The 22,779-nt window shown below is 37.8% G+C and overlaps 1 protein-coding gene across 2 annotated transcripts in view; it reads right to left on the bottom strand.

Moving 5' to 3' along the window:
* Positions 1 to 3,236: 3,236 nt before the first annotated feature.
* CDC42SE2 (CDC42 small effector 2) overlaps positions 3,237 to 22,779 on the bottom strand; it is an 81,836-nt gene continuing 62,293 nt past the window's right edge. For both annotated transcript variants that reach the window (XM_057411228.1, XM_057411229.1), the window contains 3 exons: positions 10,149 to 10,250; positions 5,608 to 5,725; positions 3,237 to 5,179 (listed from right to left, as the gene is read on the bottom strand). In XM_057411228.1, the coding sequence (XP_057267211.1) occupies positions 5,627 to 5,725; positions 10,149 to 10,250 (201 nt within the window). In that variant the 3' untranslated portion in view covers positions 3,237 to 5,179; positions 5,608 to 5,626. The remainder of the gene's footprint in view (positions 5,180 to 5,607; positions 5,726 to 10,148; positions 10,251 to 22,779) is intronic.

The raw sequence follows: 22,779 nt of genomic DNA, 5'->3' as shown, positions 1-22,779 counted from the left end.
GGGGGTTATATTTCCCTTTTTCCAGTCATTGGGAACTGCACCTGACTGCCATGATTTTTCAAATATGATGGCCAGCGGCTTAGCAACTTCATTTGCCAGCTTCTTCAGGACCTGCAGATGGATTTCATCAGGTCAAATGGACTTGTGCAATTTCAGGTTCTTGAGACGGTCTTCGGACCAGATCCTCTCCTACAGTGGGCCCAAGGTGTTCATTCTCACAGTCCCTGCTTCTGCCTTCCAAGACTTGGGTGGTTTGGTCAGAGCCTTTGCCAGTGAAGACCGAGGCAAAGAAGTCATTCAGAACCTGATCCCATGCCAATCCCATATTTACTGTGGATAAGCGTTAAGAAGTGGATCCAGGTTAAAACTAAACAATTTGGCTAAAAAAACCAAACTTTTCTGTAGGTCAGTACCTAATATATTCAGCTGAGAGCCAAATCAGTATCAATGCTAGCACAGGCTGTGAGAATAAGTAGACAGGACCAGCCCCAATCAGTTTTACTGGTATGCCTTTGAAATACTTCTACTAATCACTGGCAGATCCAGCATACCATTTTTAATAAGCTTTAATGGCATGTATAAGGAACTACAGTCAGGACCATGCAATTATTATTCAGGATGCTAAATACAATTAAATGGTTGTCAGTTTATTTATTGAGTACTCCACATTTTAAAATAATTTATAGCTGATTTAATAATATTAAGTGATGAGATAAGCAGTTTGCTTCATGCTACAAATACAGTGAAAGTAAATGGGTTTTCTTCTTCTGACATACTGAAAAGCACATTCAATTCCTCTTCATTACATAAACATTTTTGATCTGCTCACTAGAATATGAGTTAGTGTTTGCCAATATTGCATAAGGTAGAACCTCTATCATGACTAAGGATGTTCTGTTGATTTTCAAGGAATCTAGCCAGAGCTGTACATTCACAGTGATAATTAAGAAATATGGCTTGCACTTAGTGTTACTTGCTCAAGTTAACAGTAACTTCCATTATGTTGGCTTATTGCATCTATGCACAGAGATTGCTCCTAATACCCTAACAGCAAACACTAAGAACCATCTAAAATTTACCATTTCTACTTCAATGCACAAAGTTTTGCAAGCAGAATATGGTTTTCATAGGGAATCTTGCTCACTGCTTGTCAATCCCCTCACTCGGCATTTCTTAACGTCCCAGTGGCAAGTGTTGTATGTGCTATCAGTCTGAGGCAGGTGAACTTCTTAAGTAAGGTAGTGCTGTGCTGATGACCATTTGTACATCTTCTTACAGTCAGTAGAACCGCTTTATAGGGAAGCTGTAGCCTGTGGCTGCAACCAACATGTTCTCACAGACTTGATATAAAGGAAGTCCTACATACTGAGCCTACAACATCCTTTAATCCGAAAATGGTTTGTGTCCTGATGTAACTGTTTCTAATCATGGAATTGCACTATACCACTAAATCTGCAGTTCACTCCAGATTTCGTCATTATGTCATATTAACAACTGTTTTAAGGAATAAGAAAATGCTTTAGTGAATAGTGCATAATATTACAATATGATTTACAATAATGCATAGTCTTCAGTGAATAGCTGTGATCATGGAAAAAGGGATATGGAATAAAGAAAGGCAATTTTACCATTTAAATTCGAATAAATGCAATATTTAAAAACTTCAAAATCCAGGATCACAATATGAATCCTCACCTAAATCTTTTGATCTGTGGGATTGTGTACTACCCCAGGCATCTTCCATTAAATTGTTTTCACAAATACAGAAACCTAATAAACTTTCTGTGGGCAAACCCTATACTGCTTCCTGCTGATTTAAGAAGAGGGCATAGTACTTCTTTATTTCTTAAGGCATATAAAGGGAGAAAGTACAGTCAATTCATTAAATCTTTTGAGTGGCATGCATAGAGATCTTCTGTGGAGATCAGGAAATACAATAAAGTGCTGGAGATCCACAGAATTCTTATAAAGCTCAAAGAAATCAACTTTACATTCTGTAGGAAGGGGCCCTATTCTCATGGACATACACAAAATATAAATAGCTTAAAAAATTATACCTTGAAAATCAGTATTGTATTTAGTTGAGTGTCTCCTAACCCTCCCCCCCCCCCAAAAAAGAAAACAAAACCAAAACCAAAAAAACACCAAAACCAAAAGACAAGGAATACTGAAATCAGAATAACTGTGTCGTGACTAAACAGGTATTATATTTGGTTAGAACATAATTATGTAGATGGGGCAAGATTTCCTAGCAACTTCATTTTCTGGATTTGAAGGGTGAGGGTTTCCTGGTTTATCAAATCATAGCAGAATACAGTGGACCAAGAATACATTAGACCAAGACTATGTTTAGAGACTTGGTTGCTTATGTAGCACCTTCTCACTTAAATTAAAAAAGGCAAAAAAGGGATAAAGTGACTTGTACAACTGCTTTAGGCACATAAACAGCCTAAAGACAAAGTAAAAGTAGGCTGCTTCCTTCTTTAAGAGGTCAAACCCTTTTGTTTTTACAGACAGATATTAAAACATCTGCTCTTCAAGATACACTTTTGTAGACAGTACTAAGCTTCCATAACCTCAGCATTTAAACAACAGAACCCTCTAGTTGATGGTATCTCAAGGCTTTATCTTGATCCTTCTTTCCTTTTAGAGCTCTCTTTTTTCCTCAACTGGCAATTTCAAGAACTTGCCATGAGCTAAAGAATTCATTCTTGGCCTTTAAAACAATTTATCATGAACTTTAAAATACTAAATTAGTGCTTAATGAATCAACTTTGAGTGTCAAATATAAAAATTGAGCCAAATACAGAGTAGAGAATATTGTGCCTTGCAGTTATATTTAATACAAATGTGTGTATTAGGATGATTAGTTGTACAATTAAGTCTGATGACCACAATAATCTGTATCACAATCAAGAGAATAACGCACATACCACTTGCAGTCAAAAGGAAAGAAATCCTGTACATGAAGGTTTCCAGTGTATTTAAGAAACCTTTCCTTGAAGATCCTTGCAGAAGCCCCTGCTATACACACAAAATCAATGCAACAAAACCGCCACTAAAATTATGGTTTAATCCACTTGGCAACAAAAATGTCAAAACACTCAAAAAAACGACATTACTCAATGAAACTAGTAAGTTATTCTTCAGAGAATTTTCACCACAAGTTTGTCCACAAGCTGCAAGTGTTCTTCTAATGCACATGTAATTTATGAAAAGAAAAAGTATAGGCCACAAACTGAAAGAACACATTTATTGAATAAAAGTCAATACTTTCCTTTTAATATCTCCAAGCCAACACTGAACTGCCTTTATTCAAGAATGAACACAATGTACAAAAAAAGTATGTCTGTTATAAAAATATGCCATTTCTTTTTTCTCCTGGTTATTGAGTTGAAGACATTTTGACAAGTGCAAGATATGTTTGGCAAGTAAATTTAAGTCACTATTACAAAAGTTCAAATAATTTTGTAATCATAGTTTATTTAAGACTCATTGATAAAGTGGCATTGGAAATGTTGACCTCTAAAAAAAAAAAAAAAAAAGTATCACTGCACTGCCATGTTTATGCACCCAGACAATTGAACATCTTGATCTTATATTGTCACAGATAGTACCTTTAATCAGTGAAGACTATCCAACCTAATTCGAACTACTGAATCAGATAACTGACACCTACCACTGGAATACAATTTAGGAAAGGCAAACTACCACCATGGCCCTACATTTTGTGTGGTGTTTGTGAACTGAGAGAGGAGACCAGGTAGGTTCATACATGTTTAAATCAATCTGACAGCTGCTGCAATGTGAAATCAGGGGAAGTATGGAAAAAGAATAAAGAATCATTGACAGCAATCTATGTTTATGAACACAGGAGTGCTCACATATAAAAACAGATCGAACTAGGCTCAGTTATGCCTTGTTTGGATGGTTTTTTTTTCCCCACATAAAAATTGAACTCAACCAGGACTCAAATCATTGAATTCTCTCAAACCACCACCAAGGAGGAAAAAAAGGGACCATTTATAGAGACATCTGAAAACAGTGCAATATTAAAATACAATTTCACAACGTTTGAAAGAAACATGCTTTGGAACCTGAGCAAAAGGCGTTTTACTGACTTAGTAAAAAGTCACCCTGTAGGTTGTTTTCATTGGCATCTGTTCTGCCAGATTAGTATGTTGCTCTTAGCAACCTCCATGGCCCCTAAATACACAGAAACTGCCAACTACTCCAGAGGTCTACTAAACTTTTCAGCTAATATTGCAGGCAGTCTGACATGCTGCTACTGGAAATGACCATACAGCCTAAAATTAAGAAAAACTGCAAAAAGAAGCAGCCAAACATCTGCTTTTCTTTTTTAAACAGACTAAAGCGCTTCCACAACACTTAGATACGGTACTACACTGGTTTACAGTTTCAAGGTCAGCTCTTTCAAAATAAATATACTTGAACATTTACAACAAATGCCTCATGAACGCAAGCTCTGTCTTTATTACTGCAAGACCAGCTGGATAATAACTAAAATAAAAACATAATTCTGAAGCAGCTAAGTTACAAATCCTTTGTCAGAAACAGGCATGACTTGGTGCCACAGCAAAATCTTCCACCAGTCTGCAGTAAGCAATTTTTATTTTGTTTTCCTGCTTAGCACCAAGAGGGCCACCATACAAAGCAACCTCACAAAGCATGCGGTCATCTACTCTGCTGATTTTGTATGAAATAATAGTTCGTGCTTGCAGGTCCTAGACTTTTCAAAAATGGGTATGAACAATAGGTGATTGAAGACATTAATGGAAACTCACTCATCTCTACATGACTTTAGTGGAGAAAAGATTTAATGATTAAAAAGCAGCAGAATGTTGTGAGGAGTTGTGAGGGATTAGGGAAGCTCAGGTTGGTGCTTTAATTTGCCTTAAAAGCAAACAAAAAACTAAAACCAATCCTAAACAGCTCTATGTTCACGTTCTGGTAGAAGCAAACATGTACATGCCACTGAAAGGCATGGTCGGACCAATCTGATAAATGGCATCATCATCAGAGCAGAACAGCAACTTTTCACTGGAGTAACCACAAAGGGTGAACAACAAGTCATCACTTCTCTCATCATGAGCACAGAAAGCAGTCACCAAGGCAAAAAAGAGGACACAGGAAAGAAGATACAGGAACCCACATGAACCTGGAAGACAAACACCACACATTAAACTGAGTTTTGAACATTCTGAGTGACCATTTTCCCTACTTTTAACATCACTATTCATTGATTCAACACCTTACATGCTACGCTTAAATGGATGGAACTCTTGCAAATAATGGTATACTAAATATATCACAAAATTACACAACCAACTTCGCTTGCAAAGATTTGCCTACATCATCATCTTTGGTATAAAACAAGCTTACAGACAGACTGATGCAGTCTGGACAAACTCAATCATTGTTGAAAAAGAATAACATGCTTACATGACACAGTATTTTTTACTCAGAAATGCATTTTAAAATTGGGCATCATAAACATGCAGCTATTTATGGTAGCTAATTATGAAGTAGTATGATTGTTCTTCTTACTACTCTACCAGTGCCTAAAAAGCACAGTGCAATACTTACTGGAAAGGTTTCCCCAGGGTTATCCTGCCTTTGTATCTACAAGCTGCATCTGAACATTTGCAGACATGCCACCTCCATAGCCTCCCTTGGACTGCATTTGGTTCTGAATTGAGCTCACCTGGAGACAGAAGGTAAAGGGGGGCAGAGAAAAGAGGAAAAGCAATGAATTATGGCATCTTCCTGCTTCCAATCCTATTTCTTGTTTAGGTTTGGTTTTCAAGTGCTCCTTTAGCATTAAACCTGCATTACTTTTGCATGAGGACATGTGCAGCGTAGGCTTGCTGGAATTTTCACTTCTGCAGGCAACTCAGCAGGAGAGAGGGAAGAACCGATGCTTAAGCAGAAGTTTTTCCTCTCTCCTAAAGAAAACTGATTCAGGCTTTCACTGACCTTCTTGATTACTCAAAAAAATTTAATTATATCTCTCACTAGTATCCAATTCCACTCCATCTGACAAGCTATAATTTACCTCGTTACATGGAAAGTGTTCTTGGCAAGTATGATAAATCAGAGAAGTTGACACTGTTATGTTAGAAGTGTAACAGACCACTTACAAAATATCTGCACCGTATGGCTAACTTCAGATAATTTAAAAAAAAAAAAAAAAAAAGACTTTCTAAACCAAAAACGAGCTTTTGGTTTGTGAAAGGTTTTTTTATTTATCTATTGACATAACAGCATACGCTGTTTTCCTTTACTGCTTTATTCTTCTAGATGGCAGGGAATTTATTGTTTAAATCTTACTCAGTCTTCCAACTTCCCTGGAAATAGCTTATTTGAAGGTATTTTTAGCCTGATGCAAAGAAATATATAAAGAACACTTCCCCTCTCACTCCAAGACACACACATCCCTCTATGGCTTTCACTGACTTTCTCAACGAAAAGGAAGGGAATCCATAGTTTTTTACTGCTTGTGTTCCATGAGTCAAAATAATAATGTCCAAGTGCCTGCAGGAAGACAACTCCAGCATTAAAGGTTTTGCCTTTTTCCCTCTGTACCCCAGAGCATACATAACAAGTACACAATGAGCACAAAATAACATATTGAAGGCTACAGCTTCTGAAATTGAACTTGCAGCAAAGCCTATGCCTGCAGGGCATCACTTGCAATTATTAGGTGTATGCTCCTTCACAGAGACCTCAAAACAACACTAGAAAACTGCATTAAAACAGCACTGGAGAAATATTTTCAAGTAGCTTGCACATTATTTTCCCCATCTACAAAGACAAAAGAAATATATTCTTCTCTACAGCAAAGCAAAACACATGGACACACACAAAATGAACCAGCACCTCTTTCTTATACACAGTTTCTCAAGGTCATTGTGAAAGAGGAAAAGAAAAAAAAAAAAGTGCAAAAGATCAGTTTTTTGTGTATTTAAACTCAATACAAAATCATCTTCTACCTTGCTGTTTTGCTCAAATACGTGATACAGCTACAGCAGCAAAGCAAAGTTATAGTTGCATTTTTCGTCAGGGAAAAGTGTTCAGAGCCAATACAGACTACAAACTCAGTAACAAAGTGTGGATAAGTGCATCCACATCTATGGGGTGCTGTTTAAGAACTCTGACATTTTATCAAGCTGGTCACATGCACCAAGCATCTTCTGTTGCTCACTGGAACAAAAGGAGTTTGAATTTACTCTGGTGGTGTGGCTTTTTCTTTTTTCCTCTCACTCAGAAAATAATTAACATACATGTAAATGTATTCACAAGAATGACTTGAGGATGGCATTAATTTCACCTGCATGACCCTTGCTCTAGTGAAGAAGAGCTAGAAAAACATCTCCAGGCCATGTCAGCTTCCAGCCTGATAACTTGTATGGCTGAAGTGTAAATTTTTGAGTACTTCTATAGGTTAGAGTAATTTTTCTGGTACTTGAGTCACACACATAGATGCTTATGTTACTGGGTAAGGAAGTATCCGTCTGAAGCACAGAGGCTCTTACATCTAAAGCAAAGAGAACACAGCAAATTAAACTTGACTGCATTAGCAGTTCAGTGGCTGTTTTGTGTATGAAAGCTTATATAGGAGATACAGAATGTTAAAAACACTGAGCAAAAGCAGGTATAACAGCTGTAGGCTATCAGGTGTTACTCCTTCTGAAGCATTCTCCTCCTGAGGCAGTCTGAGCTACAAAAACATGCACCATGAAATGCAGTAATTTTTTTCTTTCCCAAAGACACCGCTGCCTTCCTTTGATGATATGTAACAGCATGGTTGTTCTCTCTTATGTCTAATTTAGATATGGTAAGAATTTAAAGATTTTGGAAAGTGAAGGGGATTGCGCCAATTAGAGATCATACAATCTGTTGTGCTGCTTACGTCTCATTAATTTTCTTCTTTTCTTTCCCTTTTAGAATCAGGAAATTGCACAGACGGTGCAATTTCTTTGAGAAAGAAAACAGGCAAAAACTAAGAAAAGGACAAAATACATGAACTCGAAGACAAAAAGAGGAATAGAAAGCAGAAAAAGAAAATGAGAGATTTCAGTATGGAATATGAACATAAAAGAAAGTGGTGATGGTAATGAGAAAGAAACAGTGCACAGAGGACTCCTACTGTTTAAATGTACCTTTGAAAAAGGAGTGAGACACTCTACAGAGAAAGCAAAGAAAAAAGCAAAATATTTCAGTAGTCAGAAAGTTACTATACTCAGAATCATAAGGGCATGTAATATAGAACAATGCTGATGAAAAAAAGGCACAGACCAGATAGCAAATAAGAACCAAATTCATATGGCAAAAGCTAATGAAATTGCAAAAGGTCCTCCTAAAGTATTCAGAAGAGAGAAGGCACAAGTAGATTCATGAAGGAGTATAATGTCCATACTATAAAGGAAATTAAGCAGCAGAAAAACATATGGAAGTTAACATTGTAATCTTGGAATTTACACCATGAAGAATTAACAAGGAGACTGGATGGAATATTACCACAGTAAGTCACCACAGAAGAGGCAGGAAAATAGCAGTGTGAAAAAGCAGAGATTTGTGCTTCTGAGGAGAGGGAAAAACAGGATTATTTTTTGCATAAAGATCCATTCTATATGGGATCAAAAAAATTACTCTCATCACCAACACAGCATATTATCCAAATGAAAAAAGTGAGAGAAGGAGATAGTCAGTTACGGGCTCTCAAAATGAAAAAGTTATGCAGAGAGACAATAATGATTACCTACTACCTAGAGATTAATTGGATATTGCAAAAGGCAAAGATGAGGGCAAGCAGAGGGAAACGTCTGAGGTGAATGAGCAAAGCTTCAGGCAATCACCACAATCCTCACAGGGGGCAGCTCAGCTGTGAGAATGAGGAAGGTTCTTACAAGAGGGACAACAAACATAAAAAGCAAAAAGCCATGCTAACAAGACAAACAAACAAAAAACCCCCAACAAACCAAACCTGCTACTTTATTTTAATTTATAATGGCTTTAAATATTAATGTAATATATTGCATTAAATGAATAATTAGCTTTAACTGAATTTTATCAAGTCGAAGCTGTGTTTGTCTGTTTAACTTGCTTAGAGATGTTTTTATACAAATCACTTCCAACCCATTACACTGTTTCTGGGAAAATGAAGCAAACTGCTTGCTACGTCAGATTTTCTAGCTTTGCCCTTCCCCAATATGGACTGAGTTACAAAAGATTTTGTTTGATCTCAATAAGCTGTCAACTAGTTGAAACTACAAATGATCTCACTTGCCTACATTAAAATGGTCTATTTCCTTTTCAACTCTGCTTTCTACTTTGATACCTCTGAAAACTCTTTTTTCTCCTTTGCAAAAAGTATTTTCCATCATTTTAATCTCAAAACATCTTTTTCCTTTGAAGAGTACTATTAAGGTCAAGAAGTTAATTTTCATCATTATCTACATACAACCCTTTTTCTAGGGTGCATATTATTGACTTTAGCTGATTTTCAGGATCTGCCTTACCTTCTGGTTTTCACTTTCAGGGTGATAGAAATATTTACTGCTCCTGTCATCTACAGGAAGCCACAAAACCTTGCCTCTGACATTGTTGCTTGCTCTGGAAATAATTCACTCTGCAAACAGGGCTACATAGTACAGAAAAACCTCAAAAAGAACACTCAAGAAAATTTGTGTGCACCATAAACTGAGGTAAATTAGTTTTACATAAACTATATTTAAAATAGTTTAAAGCATTTAAGGTAAGAAATCTACTTAACTAGATTTCTAGACACTTAGAAGTTCTTTAAAGTACTCTAGGATATTTTCTAGATATACCTCTATTTTAGTGCATACATGCCATCAGAACAAAGTATTCTACACATAGCCTATACAATTTATACAGAATCTACTAGGTATTGTCCATAAATAGAGGAATTTTAAAAATGCTATTCCATAACCTTGAATGCAAGAGTTTAGGATTTAGGAGTAAGATGCTAGTATGTTGCTCCTTCATAGAGATTCTTTCTCATAGTTGAAAAATTTAAAAAAAATTGCAGCAGCCACAACATACACAGACAGTATTCCTGTATTCTGTTTAAAGTGAAATGTTCTTCATCTGCTCATGCTTACCGAATTCATTCCACTGAACAGATCCCCAGATCCTACATGAGCTGTGTGAACAAAGTTTGTCGGCTCTCCAATCATGCTTCGGTCAATTCGCCGCCGTCTTTTCTGAAAGGAAGGTAAAGAAACCATCTAAATAAGAGTCACTGAAAAGACAAAACAATGTGTGTCAAAAACATAAAAGTTAACTGTACATAGAATATTGCATACATTACAAGACTTCTTTTCATAGTCAAATAGCATAGTCCAAATTCCCAGGTTAAATAAGACACTGGCAATACTGTCCTTTGCATCTGTTACTTGAATGTAGAGTTGAATGGGGCTTTGAGCAACCTGGTATAGTGGAAGGTGTCCCTGCCTGTGGGAAGGGGGTTGGAACCAAATGATCTTTAAGGTTCCCTCCAACCGAAACCATTCTATGATTCTGTGATCTATACTAGACCATGAGACCAGCACTGATACAACTCTTCGTATTCAGGAATGGTACAAGTGGACCTACCATTTAAGTCAACAAAACTTCTGTAAATTACCTTAATACATTCCATGCTTTATTAGCAGTATTTGCAGTGTTTTATGCAGTAACTTCTGCCTATATATGCATTTAAATGTTGATGTGACAGATAAAATTTGAGGTTTAGTCTTCCAAAACAAGAATTAAGGATCAAAGAGCACTAATACAGTCTACAAAAACACTAACTTACAGAATTTCTGATTTGCATGCCATGGGAACTTAGGTCACCATTTATAATACCCTTCATGGTGATGTTCAGAACAATGCCTTGAGTCTGATCAGGATTAGTCACAGACATATCTTTACTAAACACCGTATACACAGGTAATTTCCAGTCTGCACGGTTACAGAGTGTGAGCTGAAAGGGTGCAGTGTGATAGTGAGGCAGGATGCCACATTAGGGACTCTTGATTCCCACATGGTGAGACAGAAAACAAGAATTGCTTAACTTCTTCCCCCCCACAGTCCTTTGCCTTCTCAGAATCACAGATTCATTTTCTATTAATGTAATAACACACAAATAAAAGATCACAGGCAGTAAGGACTTCCTCTAATTAAATCTCCTTTGGTTGCCTGCCTCCAGCTAAGCATTTCATCTAAAGGAATAAAACAAGAAAACTCATTTCTTAGGCCAGAGCCAGGGAGCTTACACAGAGCAAACCATGCAGTGTGCAGTCAGTGTATGCCCATATCTTTATTTGAAAAAAAAAACAACCAAAACCAACCAATGACCCCACCCCAAAACAAGCAAATAAAAAATACCCCACCCAACCCACAACCACCATACAAAAGTATGAGTATCTCCATTTAAGGTGTGTTATACAAAATAAAGATGTAACAGCTAAGAAACCACTTGAGAGCTTAACTAAAAGCTTCCCATCATCTTAAAGTCCACTCAGTCTCATTTTTAAAGGTATATCCGTTTCTAATCTGCAGTGAGATCGTAAGACCACCCAGACTAGAGACATGAAGGTACATGCCTCATGAGTGGGCTAGCTGCTATTGAAACACCACTACAGATTAAATCTTAATGAATCATAGCCCACAACTATGAGAATACGTCATGGGGTTTAGCCAGCAAGTACAAAACACATTTAATCCTTTACCATACCCTTCCCCTATTACTAAAGTCAGATTTTGGTACATTTCAGCACCTTATTGCACCATATTAATAGCTGGGGTGAGGAGAAACACGTAAAACACTCGCACAGAAACAGCAAAACCAGCAAAACTATCAGTGAACTCCCTACTCCCAACAAGTCTAACAATATCAACCAAGTAAAACAATTATAGCTATAAAAACATCTTCATGTATTTGAGGACTTTCACAGAGAAAATGTTTACGGAAATCAACTGAGATGTCACAATTACAGAAAACATTAGTAGAGTTCACAGAGCTACACACAGCCAAACAATTACCAAACAATTACAATCTATTACCACGCTCACAAATGCATTAATATTTCAGTCTAGAAGTCAAGCTCGCTTATACATACAGTATACAATATCTTAAGTTATGAATGATATCAGGTATTAAAGCATATGTGACCCACACCAGGCTTACGCTTCCACTGCATGAGAACTGCTGATGTGACACATTCAGGACAAGGAGCATCTCCACCAGATCTGATGATTATTTTAAATGCACTTTGCTGTATTTACACACTATAGTATTGTAATATGCTGTGGCGCTGACAGAGAAAGAAGCTCTAGAGAGCTGTATGAAACCCACCACTCCAATTAAACTTGTTTCAGGCCTGCAGCAGTTGCTCTTCTCTCCCTTAAAAAAAAAAGTAAACCAAAAAACTGCCAACAGCCACAGTTAGATTCATTTATATGTCTAAACAATAAAGCCGTGATTTCTTGGTTTTAGTAGTTTTGAAATGCAAGGTTTTGATGCAGAGAAAATGCAGATAAACCCAAAGCTTTTGGATTTTTTTATTTACTTGTTTTGAAAACAACCAAATCCTTTCTTTGTGCAACTCAAGTTCCTTTCCTCCTTTACTTGCTGCTAAGACCACTGTAATGCCAGTAACAGAACTAGAATGCTGGATCTTGTGACTGTAAATGACTCTCTGCTAATCATCTGCTAGTCAACTAGTAACCAGTAGTTAAAGTGAACTGTCATCAAATACTGTTTCTTATCTTAAGTGAGTTTGTATCAGAGACCATCAGCCAGTTACACCCACTGTTGTGATCTCCGGAAGCAATGGAACCGTATGTAAATACTCTGCTACATTAAGACCACAAAGACATCTACCCTGAAAGACAATCACACATCGGTTTGTTTTTTTTCCGTTGTTTTTTTTTTTTTTCCTGCAAGAGAGCTCAGCTTGCATTTACACTAGTGATTTAGCTTGGATCATGAGCATGCTTTTGAAGCAACTTGGCCATTCCACATTTACCATGCTTCAATTTTAATTTCAGAGGAATCTTGGGAGTGTACAAATTAGACTTCTTCGGGATGAAGCACTAGCATTGCTAACTGACATTGAGCTGCTCCTACTAGGATGTGCCATTTCTGTAGGCACAGCATCAGCCAGAGCCAAAATAACCAATTAGCATGGGTGAAGGGACACAAGGAGCACTGTAAAAAGTCACTTCTGTGCAAGGAATGCAACACAGGAAGCAGGAGAGCATGCCTGGAAAGGTTACAAAGCTTTTACAAAGGACACCATGAACATTAGCTCTACCATCATTTTACTGTGCAGTTGTATTTTGTGAGGCCCTGTACCTCAAAGAATACATGCAACAACACTGTTCTATGAATAGGAAGAATTAACACACAGATTGACTCTTCAGTAAATTTACGATATTTAATTTGAAAGAAGCTGAGAAGCAGCACATTTATCTCTTACTTCAGAAGAAATTAATTGTAAAATTGTACAGTTATGCTCATTTCCCTTCCACAGTTGTTCCTAATGCAAGTCACATGCCTGAACTGGCACAGCCCATTTAAAATGAATTCCTATTAGCTGTCACCCATGCCCCGAACTCCGCTTGCTACCATACCATAAATAATTAGCCTCCTAATATATACATACACCACTAACCACTGTAGTAATAAGATCTGATTACAAAGGTGATACATAAACCAACCACATGTTTATAATGCTAGTGCATTAGGACTTCAACATACATGCACCTGAGTATTCGGAGCCTCTAAAGGTTGGCTTTGAACATGTTTTCCAACAGGACACTTACATGTCCCAGCTCTAGCACCCAGCTGCACTGAGACACTATGGCCTGTATCTGTTTTATTTGTGACTGTTTCTTAGCGGGGGGAAGTAGAAGGAAGTTCACATTATGATTAACTAACTGGGCTGTTACCTTTCTTGTTGGCTTGTGTCAAGTTACTGAAGCATTTCTTATCAGTGGGCAAATAAACAAATATGAATTGTAGCACTGTAGTATTAAAGTCTCAACTGTAGTATTTGACTCCCCCAGCCTTGTCCTAAGGCAGTTCCTTCTTTACTAAGAGGGGGATGAGTGGCAAAGAGCACAACAGAGGAGACAGATAAGACCTGTAAAGGGATACCTAGAAGTGGATTATGAAATATCATAATTTAATGACTTTACTCAGTTTTTCCCTTGAAAAAAAATCAGCAGAATTTGAATTGTGAAGTACACACCAGGTAATCTTCACACGACACGAATAAATAATCTTCAAACAGAAGTAGAAGACATGTGGGTTTGTGCATTAGATGTTTTCAGAGGAATGGAAGCAGTCCAAGCACCCATCTCAGAAGCTTTGCTTTGAGCATACACTAGAAGCAATGAAAACTGGATCACATCTCAGTTACCATAGTAATGAAGTAAGGAACTGATGTCTCTTCTATTCTTGATCTCCAAGTGATGCCTTGCACCCACAAAGGGTAGATCTCTTTCCAAGTATAAGATGAGAATTCAGAAAGCCACCAACAGCTGCATCAACACAGGAATAATTTTAACTGTGCAAGTTTCTTGAAACTGTTGGTGAACAGTTTAAAAACATCTATTTGAGGAAAAAAATTAATTATACCGCATAGATAATCTGCCCTTCAGCAAAGCCACAAGCATTTTTCTGAAAAGCTGTTTTCACAGGTCAAAAAACTACCTACTGCAAGACATTTAAAACTGTAGTTTGTTTGTCTAAACGAAGAATTTCTACTGTTGGGTCCAGAGGCATGTAAAATTTCCTTTTTATTCCCCTCTATTTTTGTCTTGCAGGGAAGAAGTGATCTTTTTTGACTATCTCCAAATTTTGTTCAGAGGTTAGGTCTATATTTCTCTAGCTCAAGCCACTTCATAGTGATGGCAATGGTTCTGAATTAGGCAAGTTCTTTGCCTGTATACATACATATGAAAAAGAACAGGTTTGGAAATTTTTTTCCTTATGCATCTTTCTCTGCCCTTCAGGACAGGCCACTCAAAAATTAAGAAAAAGAAAATACATGCAGAGTAACATCAAGGTCTCAAATGTGTATCTGAGTGATCCTAACAGGCTGATGATTATTTTCTGGAAGCTGCTAAAAGAAGTCGCAAGTGAAGTCAGAGCATCATACAAAGGTGCCCCAAAGTCAAGTACCAAACTACCTATGCTGGGAATCAAAAGCAGTCTCTTCTGTTTAGCTGGCAGAAAACCATGTTCTGCTAAGTCTAAGCCAGAGTTTATGAGAAAACTGCTAGATATAAGTGGCACACAGCACTTCAAAGAATGCTGCAACATAAAAGCCTGTGTGGATTTGATCTGCAAAGAGCTCTATCTCAGCCGTGGTCAGCCCTCAGATGGAAGCGGTATGTGGGTGTGAACGAGGAACACAATCTCAAGGCATAAAGCAAAACATGGTGGAAACTGAAGAAATTCAGAGGGGATGATAAGTCACCACCATATGTGGAACATGCAGTTTCCAAAAATGTTGCTTTATTAAAATTCCCATTTATGGCACTTTTCTCATTGCACCTATAATTCATCTCCCCTTTACACACACGAAAAACGGACAACTCTTTTTCCACACATGCAGGTGCATGCTATTCTTAGAATCTCAGACAAATAAACCTGAAGAAACCAGGCAACAGAATACCCAATGCCCTCAGTGCAAGCCTACTACAGGGAACAAACAGAGCACACCTACACTTGCAACAAATTAGTGGCAGGGGGAATACTGGAACTTTGCAACCCACATTAAGAATAAAAATTTTTGTATTTAAAGTCACAAGTAGTAAATTTTTGTTTTGAACATTCTTTCCAAAACTTAACACAGCTACAGTTGCTTCTCATTTGAGAACATTTTATTATTCTTCATTAATATTATTATGCTACCACAAGGCAAGGATAACACTTTCCCATTTACCAAAATGTTACAAATGTCAGTTTTCAAGACTGTGCTTCCATATATATATATATATATATGTATAGTTTTATCTTATTTTATATGCAACAACAGTATTTTGCATGTGACATATTTATGTATTACATAAATACTAATATATCATATATCGCATTTCAAGGTATTTCTCTGCCACTTCAGTTACCTGTGCTCCAAAAAGTGTAGGGCACAGTAAACTAAATCAGAAAGGAAACAGCATACTGATCTATCTATTCTGATCTTGTGCAACATATTTCCAAATAGATCAATATGAAATGACCCATACATAAAGCAGCAAGTGATGCACCTTCCTTTTCCTGACACCATTCTTTGTATCTTTCATTCTAACTACCTGTGGAGAAGAGAACTTTGGTTCCATTTTGTCATAATTTCTCCTTATTCTGCAAGACACTCTACTATTTTTCATTACATGTTATTTTGGTTTCACTTGTTATTTCAATATAAAATCTGTAAGTTTGCCACAAAGACTGACATGCAGAAAAAAAATTTAAGAAATGACATTCATTAAGTCATAATCCCTCTTCTTTATAGCCTTCCTTTCTGAATAAAATGATGAGAAATTTCTGTTGTACTTAAATTCAAAAAACAGCCTTGATACATAATTAGGGAAAACCAAAACAAAATACCATGCTTAGCAACTTGCCTGATGCACAGCAAAAACATCAACTTCCAGAGACTCATTTTCCAATTTATTCTTTAAGAAGACTGAGGATTGTGTAAATCAAGTCATAATATTCGATGTTACAGTGGGCTACTGCAGCAGCATTTGAGGCTTCAGTGGGCTCCCTTCATGTGCCAGGACTGCCTTCAAGTCAGCAATACTCACTGGTAGCTTGCAGGCCCAGTAACCTAGTTAAGCAAAAAAGTAGTTTTTCCCTTTTCTTAAATGATTACTGTAATAAAACAGGCTTATCTCTCTTGGCAAGAAGATAAGAAAAGAACATTTAGTTCACCTCTGAAGCCCTGGTCAAGACTTATTTACTCCCTCTACTGGGAAACTCCCCCCCGGTGAACAGAGAAGTGAACCATTCATTTGGACATAATAAACAGTTGCTCTGCAAAATTAATTTCTGTGTTCAGAGAATGACCAGTTACATTTATTACTTCCAAAAATGTTGCTCTTTTCAAAGCAGAAAAATGACTGAATTCAGAAAGTTACACATCTTTTAAACTTGTCTCCACAACATGAGGGTAAGTTTTTCAGACTGATCAAGTCGCTGCTATCTCAGTCACTGAAATGGCATCATATACAGTAAGAAGCAACTCACTCTACAATAGCTGTTTGCAAGCTTGACTTTTAAGTAATAGCAGGGTAATTTGAACATAATGAAGTATAATTACTTTTAACCACATCATCTAATCCTTTTGCTGCACTAAGAGATCTAAAGTTAATATAAACAACCCTAATACCCAGCTCTCCTACAGTAGAAGAAATCCCAGTAGAGCCATCACAACTGCTGCCTTTAAGGTAGACAGGACAAATGCCTTGTGAATTTCTTTCCAAGTCAGTGATAGGTAGATATGTGATTTGCCTTTTTTTTTTTTTTTTTAATAGGAATTATCAGATTTATATGGCAGCTTACAGCTACTTGTTTAACCTTCCTTCACAAATAACCCTCAAACAGCAACCCCTTCTTTGAGACCTTACTATTCATTTATTGCTAATTTCAGACTAACACAATGCAAAAACCAAGCTCTTAATCTGCTGATTTACTCTCTGGGATCTTCAGCAGCAACCAAGATAGGTGTTTCATAACTTTTCCCAGAGAACAAAGTAATCTATTAAACTTTTCAATGATAGAGCTCTCTGTTGAAACAGAGCTGTTTGCTTGCTTTGTATTCAAGAACTCATCTACAATTTCAAAAGCAGTACAGGCCAAAGATAAAACTAAGATAGAAATCTAAGGAAAGGATTTAATCAAAGACAAGACAGTCAAATATTTCAAGACAGGGGATCCAGATGGTTACAGGAAAAACTGAAAGAGAGAGAAAACATCCTTCGTTTTTCCTTCTTTGATCTCTATTGCTTTTTGTATCTGCTCTAAAAAGAGCGCCGGCAGCAAAGGAGTTCCTATGCTGCGCCACTCAACTGATCCTCTGTATGCTAACACAGAGGAAGAGCTAGGCACTTGCTTAGAATAGAAGTATCACATCACCTGTAGAGGTGGCTTTCTGTCCTCCCACGTATGTGCTGCAATGCTCTCAAAATAGTCTGATACACACATGATGTCTGTCTTTCAAGATATGTTGTGGTCTGAGTCACATGTCTGGGTTCTCAATATTGACCCATCAAAACTACCTAAAAAGGTCTTACAGAGTGTCTTCCATCAAACCCTATATAAAGCAGCTGCAGGGACAAGGGTATCCACTGCATTTGGTTTTGTGTGTTTAAGACGCATTTCTCCAAACAATCACCCCTAATTAGGAACCTAGAGATTCACGTTAAAGCCAACAATATGCACATACATTTATAAAGCTGAAATGCTAATATACTCCCATCTCTAACAACTGGATGATTATGCAGCAAATTAGTACTGTGAAACCAATGGCTGGAGTTCTGGTGTCCTCAATATAAAAAGGACATGGAACTGTTGGAACAAGTCCAGAGGAGGGCCACGAGGATGATCAGGGGGTGGAGCACCTCCCATGTGAAGACAGGCTGAGAAAGTTGGGGCTGTTCAGCCTGGAGAAGAGAAGGCTGCATGGAGACCTCATAGCAGCCTTCCAGTATCTGAAGGGGGCCTATAGGGATGCTGGGGAGGGACTCTTCATTAGGGACTGGAGTGACAGGACAAGGGGTAACGGGTTAAAACAGGGGAAGTTTAGATTGGATATAAGGAGGAAGTTCTTTACTGTTAGGGTGGTGAGGCACTGGAATGGGTTGCCCAGGGAGATTGTGAATGCTCCATCCCTGGTGGTGTTCAAGACCAGGTTGGACGAGGCCTTGGGTGATATGATTTAGTGTGAGGTAACCCTGGCCATGGCAGGGGGGTTAGAACTAGATGACCTTAAGGTCCTTTCCAACCCTAGCTATTCTATGATTCTATGTATGAGATCAGCATATAGCCAGTATTGTATTTTTGAAGAAAAGGCTGCACGTCTCCGAAACATTTCCATGAATACTGAGGTACTTTTTCTCCCCCCCCCCCCATCTTAAGCCCATGAGGTTACACCGCCAATTCCAGTATTTATACATCTGCAAGAACTATGCAAAATTTGATTAAATTAAAGAGATACCATCCACAGTAATGTTAAAATTCCAGTCAGGCACTAACAGATGTTTTAACATTTAATTTAATTTTTGAACCATAAATGAACATTGACTGAAGAAGCAAGGATGAAGCACTAGACCTTTACATTTCAAATGTCTTATGTCAAGTGGTCTACCATACAGAAGAAACACTGAGAAACACAACTAAGATAATATGCAAGATAGATTAAAATGCTAGCCACTCCCTTCAAATCACCATAGTTCAGTGGCAGATTTATTCTAAGGCAGTAACATGTGGTGGCAAGCACAGTGTTCTGACGAGCTGTATGATCCTCATCAACTGAAAACACCAAAGCTGCTACCATTACTAACACGCTTTTCTCAATCCCTTAAATGGTCAGTTTCTAGCAGATTGCTTTAAGAGTCTCGATTGTTTATGGATCTTAAAAATTATGGCCTCATCAGAACCAAAGCAGGAGGAAAATCAGTACAGGTTTTCACGCCAGCTCTTAAGCAACACAGATGAGTAGCAGGCCGTCAGCACAGTCTGCTTTCATCAAGTTTTCAAAAAATCCAGGATGATACCTGACTTCTCCAGTTAAAGGAGAAAGAGTTAGAAAATCGAGACAAAGGACTGAAAAAAGGTAAGGTTAATAAAAATGTTAGCTATTATAATAAATTGATTATCAAATGTACACTAGATTTGGCCTTTAAAACAAAATCACTTGGCATTTACTGACTCAACCAGCAGAAAAACCCAGCAAATCTGTCACTTCCTGAACTCCCAAGCAAAGGAACTAGCAGTTCCATTCACAATTATAAAAAAGACAAAAGAAAAGCAAAATAGAAGAATCTAAAATGGCAGAGAAACTGACTTTATCAAATCTTCCAGCAAGATTTTAAATTTAACTTCACATGAAATTAACTTGTTTTGTAAATTAATACCTCAAACTGGATTGCATACTGTTATCTCAAACAGCTCTTTTGCTTTTAGCAAACTAAACACCTTCTTGAAGCTTTTGAAGTGGCCACTTTTTGATGTGTTTACACAATATTCCATTATATTATGATGGTGTTAGTCATCACATGATAAAACTGGCAATCATAGCCTATGTTTTCTAAATAAACAGGAAAATTTGCCAGATGAGGTCAAATGACTAGGAAAGACAATAGATCTTTTAAAGGAATGCGTTTAGCTCACACGTTAAAGGGAACTTGTTCCATTCCAGATGTTTAAAACAAATTTAAGTCACATAGTCAATCAGAATCCATTCTTTATTATAGGCAGTAAGTACTATGCTTTTCAAAACACAGATTAAAACAATTTTAAGATGATATTTATAACTTGTAGCTTGGCTGTCACATTATACCATGAATTAACTTCTTTTTCAAGTAAACTTATTTTCACTACTTCTGGTGATTAATGCCTCTAACAACACAAAGAAACCCAACCAAGCAGCAGTTATCTAATATAATAATACTGGTTTTCTCCTATAGCAACTTCTTTAATGTCTTTAGATGGATTATGCAATCTGATCATAGAGTAAAAGATAAATTATCAATGATAAGAACAGCAGGACACAATGAACAAGGCTGTGATACTGGCTTGTGGTATCTCAGCAAAAATCAGAACTTAGCATTTAACATACACACTTTTCTTACAGTTGCCAAGCTGTGTAACTTCTAACACGTTAGCTGCTGTTTGGAACAAATGCTTATTACCAACCCACACAGCTGGAAACAAACTTCATCACTGCACCTTTTGGAGTGAACACAGAGCTGTGACACAGGTTAAGGGAAAAAACTCTGGTGCACATTGTATGGAATCACAGAATGGTTCGTGTTGGAAGGAGCTGTAAAGATCATCTGGTTCCAATCCCCCTGCCATGAGTAGGGACACTTCACACTAGACCAGGCTGCTCCAAGCTCCGTTCAACCTAGCCTTGAACACTGCCAGAGATGGGGCAGCTACAGCTTTTCTGGGCAACCCGTGCCAGGGCCCCACCACCCTCACGGGAAAGAATTTTCTCCTAATGTCTAATATGAATTTCCCCTCTGTCAGCTTAAAGCCATTTCCCTTTCTCTTGTCACATCATGCCCTTCAGAAAAGTCCCTCTTTAGCTTTCTTGTAGACCCCTTTCAGGTACTGGACGACTGCTCTAAGGTTTCCCCTGAGCCTTCTCTTCTCCAGGCTGAACAAGCTCAACTCTCTCAGCCTCTCTTCACAGGAGAGGTGCTCCAGCCCTGTGATCATCCTTATGGCCTCTGGACATACTTGAGCAGATCCTTCTCATGAAAGGGGCTGCAAGATTGAATGCAGTACTGCAGGTGGGGTCTCACAAGAGTGGAGAGAGAGGACCGAAAGAGTGGGCTTGTTCACCTTTCAGAAGAGACATCTGCTTGTGGTCTTTACAGTCTTTCACTGCCTGACAGGATAGTACAGAAGAGAGGGAGACTTGGAGGTGGCACAGTGATAATATGAAAAACTACAAGCAGAAGTTGCAAGACAGAAAATACCAGTTAAAAGAAAAAAAAAATTAATTGTGATGTAGGTGGTCAGACACTGGACCAAGAACCTAATGAATCTGGATTCCATCCTTGGAGATCCCCAGAACACAACTAGACATGTCCCTGTGAAAGCTGGTCTGGTTGATTCTGCTCTGAGTAGGGGGATTGCACTAGATAACATCCACAAGTCTTTTGTCAGCTAGGTGATTTTTCAAGTCTCTGACTTCAGCTGTTGATAAAGGAGAATGTAGAGCGGGGCTGGAACTGACTTCACTATTTCACAGATGTTGTATATTCTCCCCAGTGATCAAAATCACTGGAGAGATCACAAGTTGAAAGATACAGATCAAATGGGTGATATAACATCACATCACAAACTCTCTGGAAATTTCTAATAGGCTCTTAAATATAAGTTGATAACACACAGCAAACTGCATCATGTTTCACTTGCTGACCTTTTCCAGAAAGAACACAGGAAATACTCGTAAGGTCATCTGACATGACAAGAGCTGTAGTCTTCTCAAGAACACGTGTAAGGATTACAACATGTAGTCCCTCCTGCTCAGCCAAATGAACGGCATTCCCCTTCTCAGCTACAACACAAGCAAAGCTTCGGGTATCCTTACGTACACTGAAATTACTTTATTAAGGAATGATATCTTGTGCTCACAGATCCTGCAGTAAGACTTTCTAGAGCTAGCTGGCTAAAATAATGTAGGCATCTGCTCACAGTTAAACCTATATGGAAGCATACATGTTGTATTAGTTACATTACATACAAGAATTCTGTACCCCCATGTACATTCTGGAACTCCTTTTTCCCCTCCCCAACGCCGTTTGACCTCTCCCAAGACACCAGCACCTGCTAACTACTAAATGCTATTCAGAAAGCCTTTTTAAAACACCTCGTGTACGTTTTTTGTACTAGGCTGTACAGTTTGATACTGTTGGAACTCCTGATAGAAAAATACATGGAGAGGCTTCTTGTTTGGAAAAAACCCCCACAACCAAGCAACCCAAACCCAAACCTTCCATCTA

This window comes from Pezoporus wallicus, unplaced genomic scaffold (assembly GCF_028554395.1).
Source record: "Pezoporus wallicus isolate ANWC-B61680 ecotype Strahan unplaced genomic scaffold, APGP_CSIRO_Pwel_v1 contig_8185, whole genome shotgun sequence".
Lineage (NCBI taxonomy): Eukaryota > Metazoa > Chordata > Aves > Psittaciformes > Psittacidae > Pezoporus > Pezoporus wallicus.
This window is presented reverse-complemented; position numbering and strand designations above follow the sequence as displayed.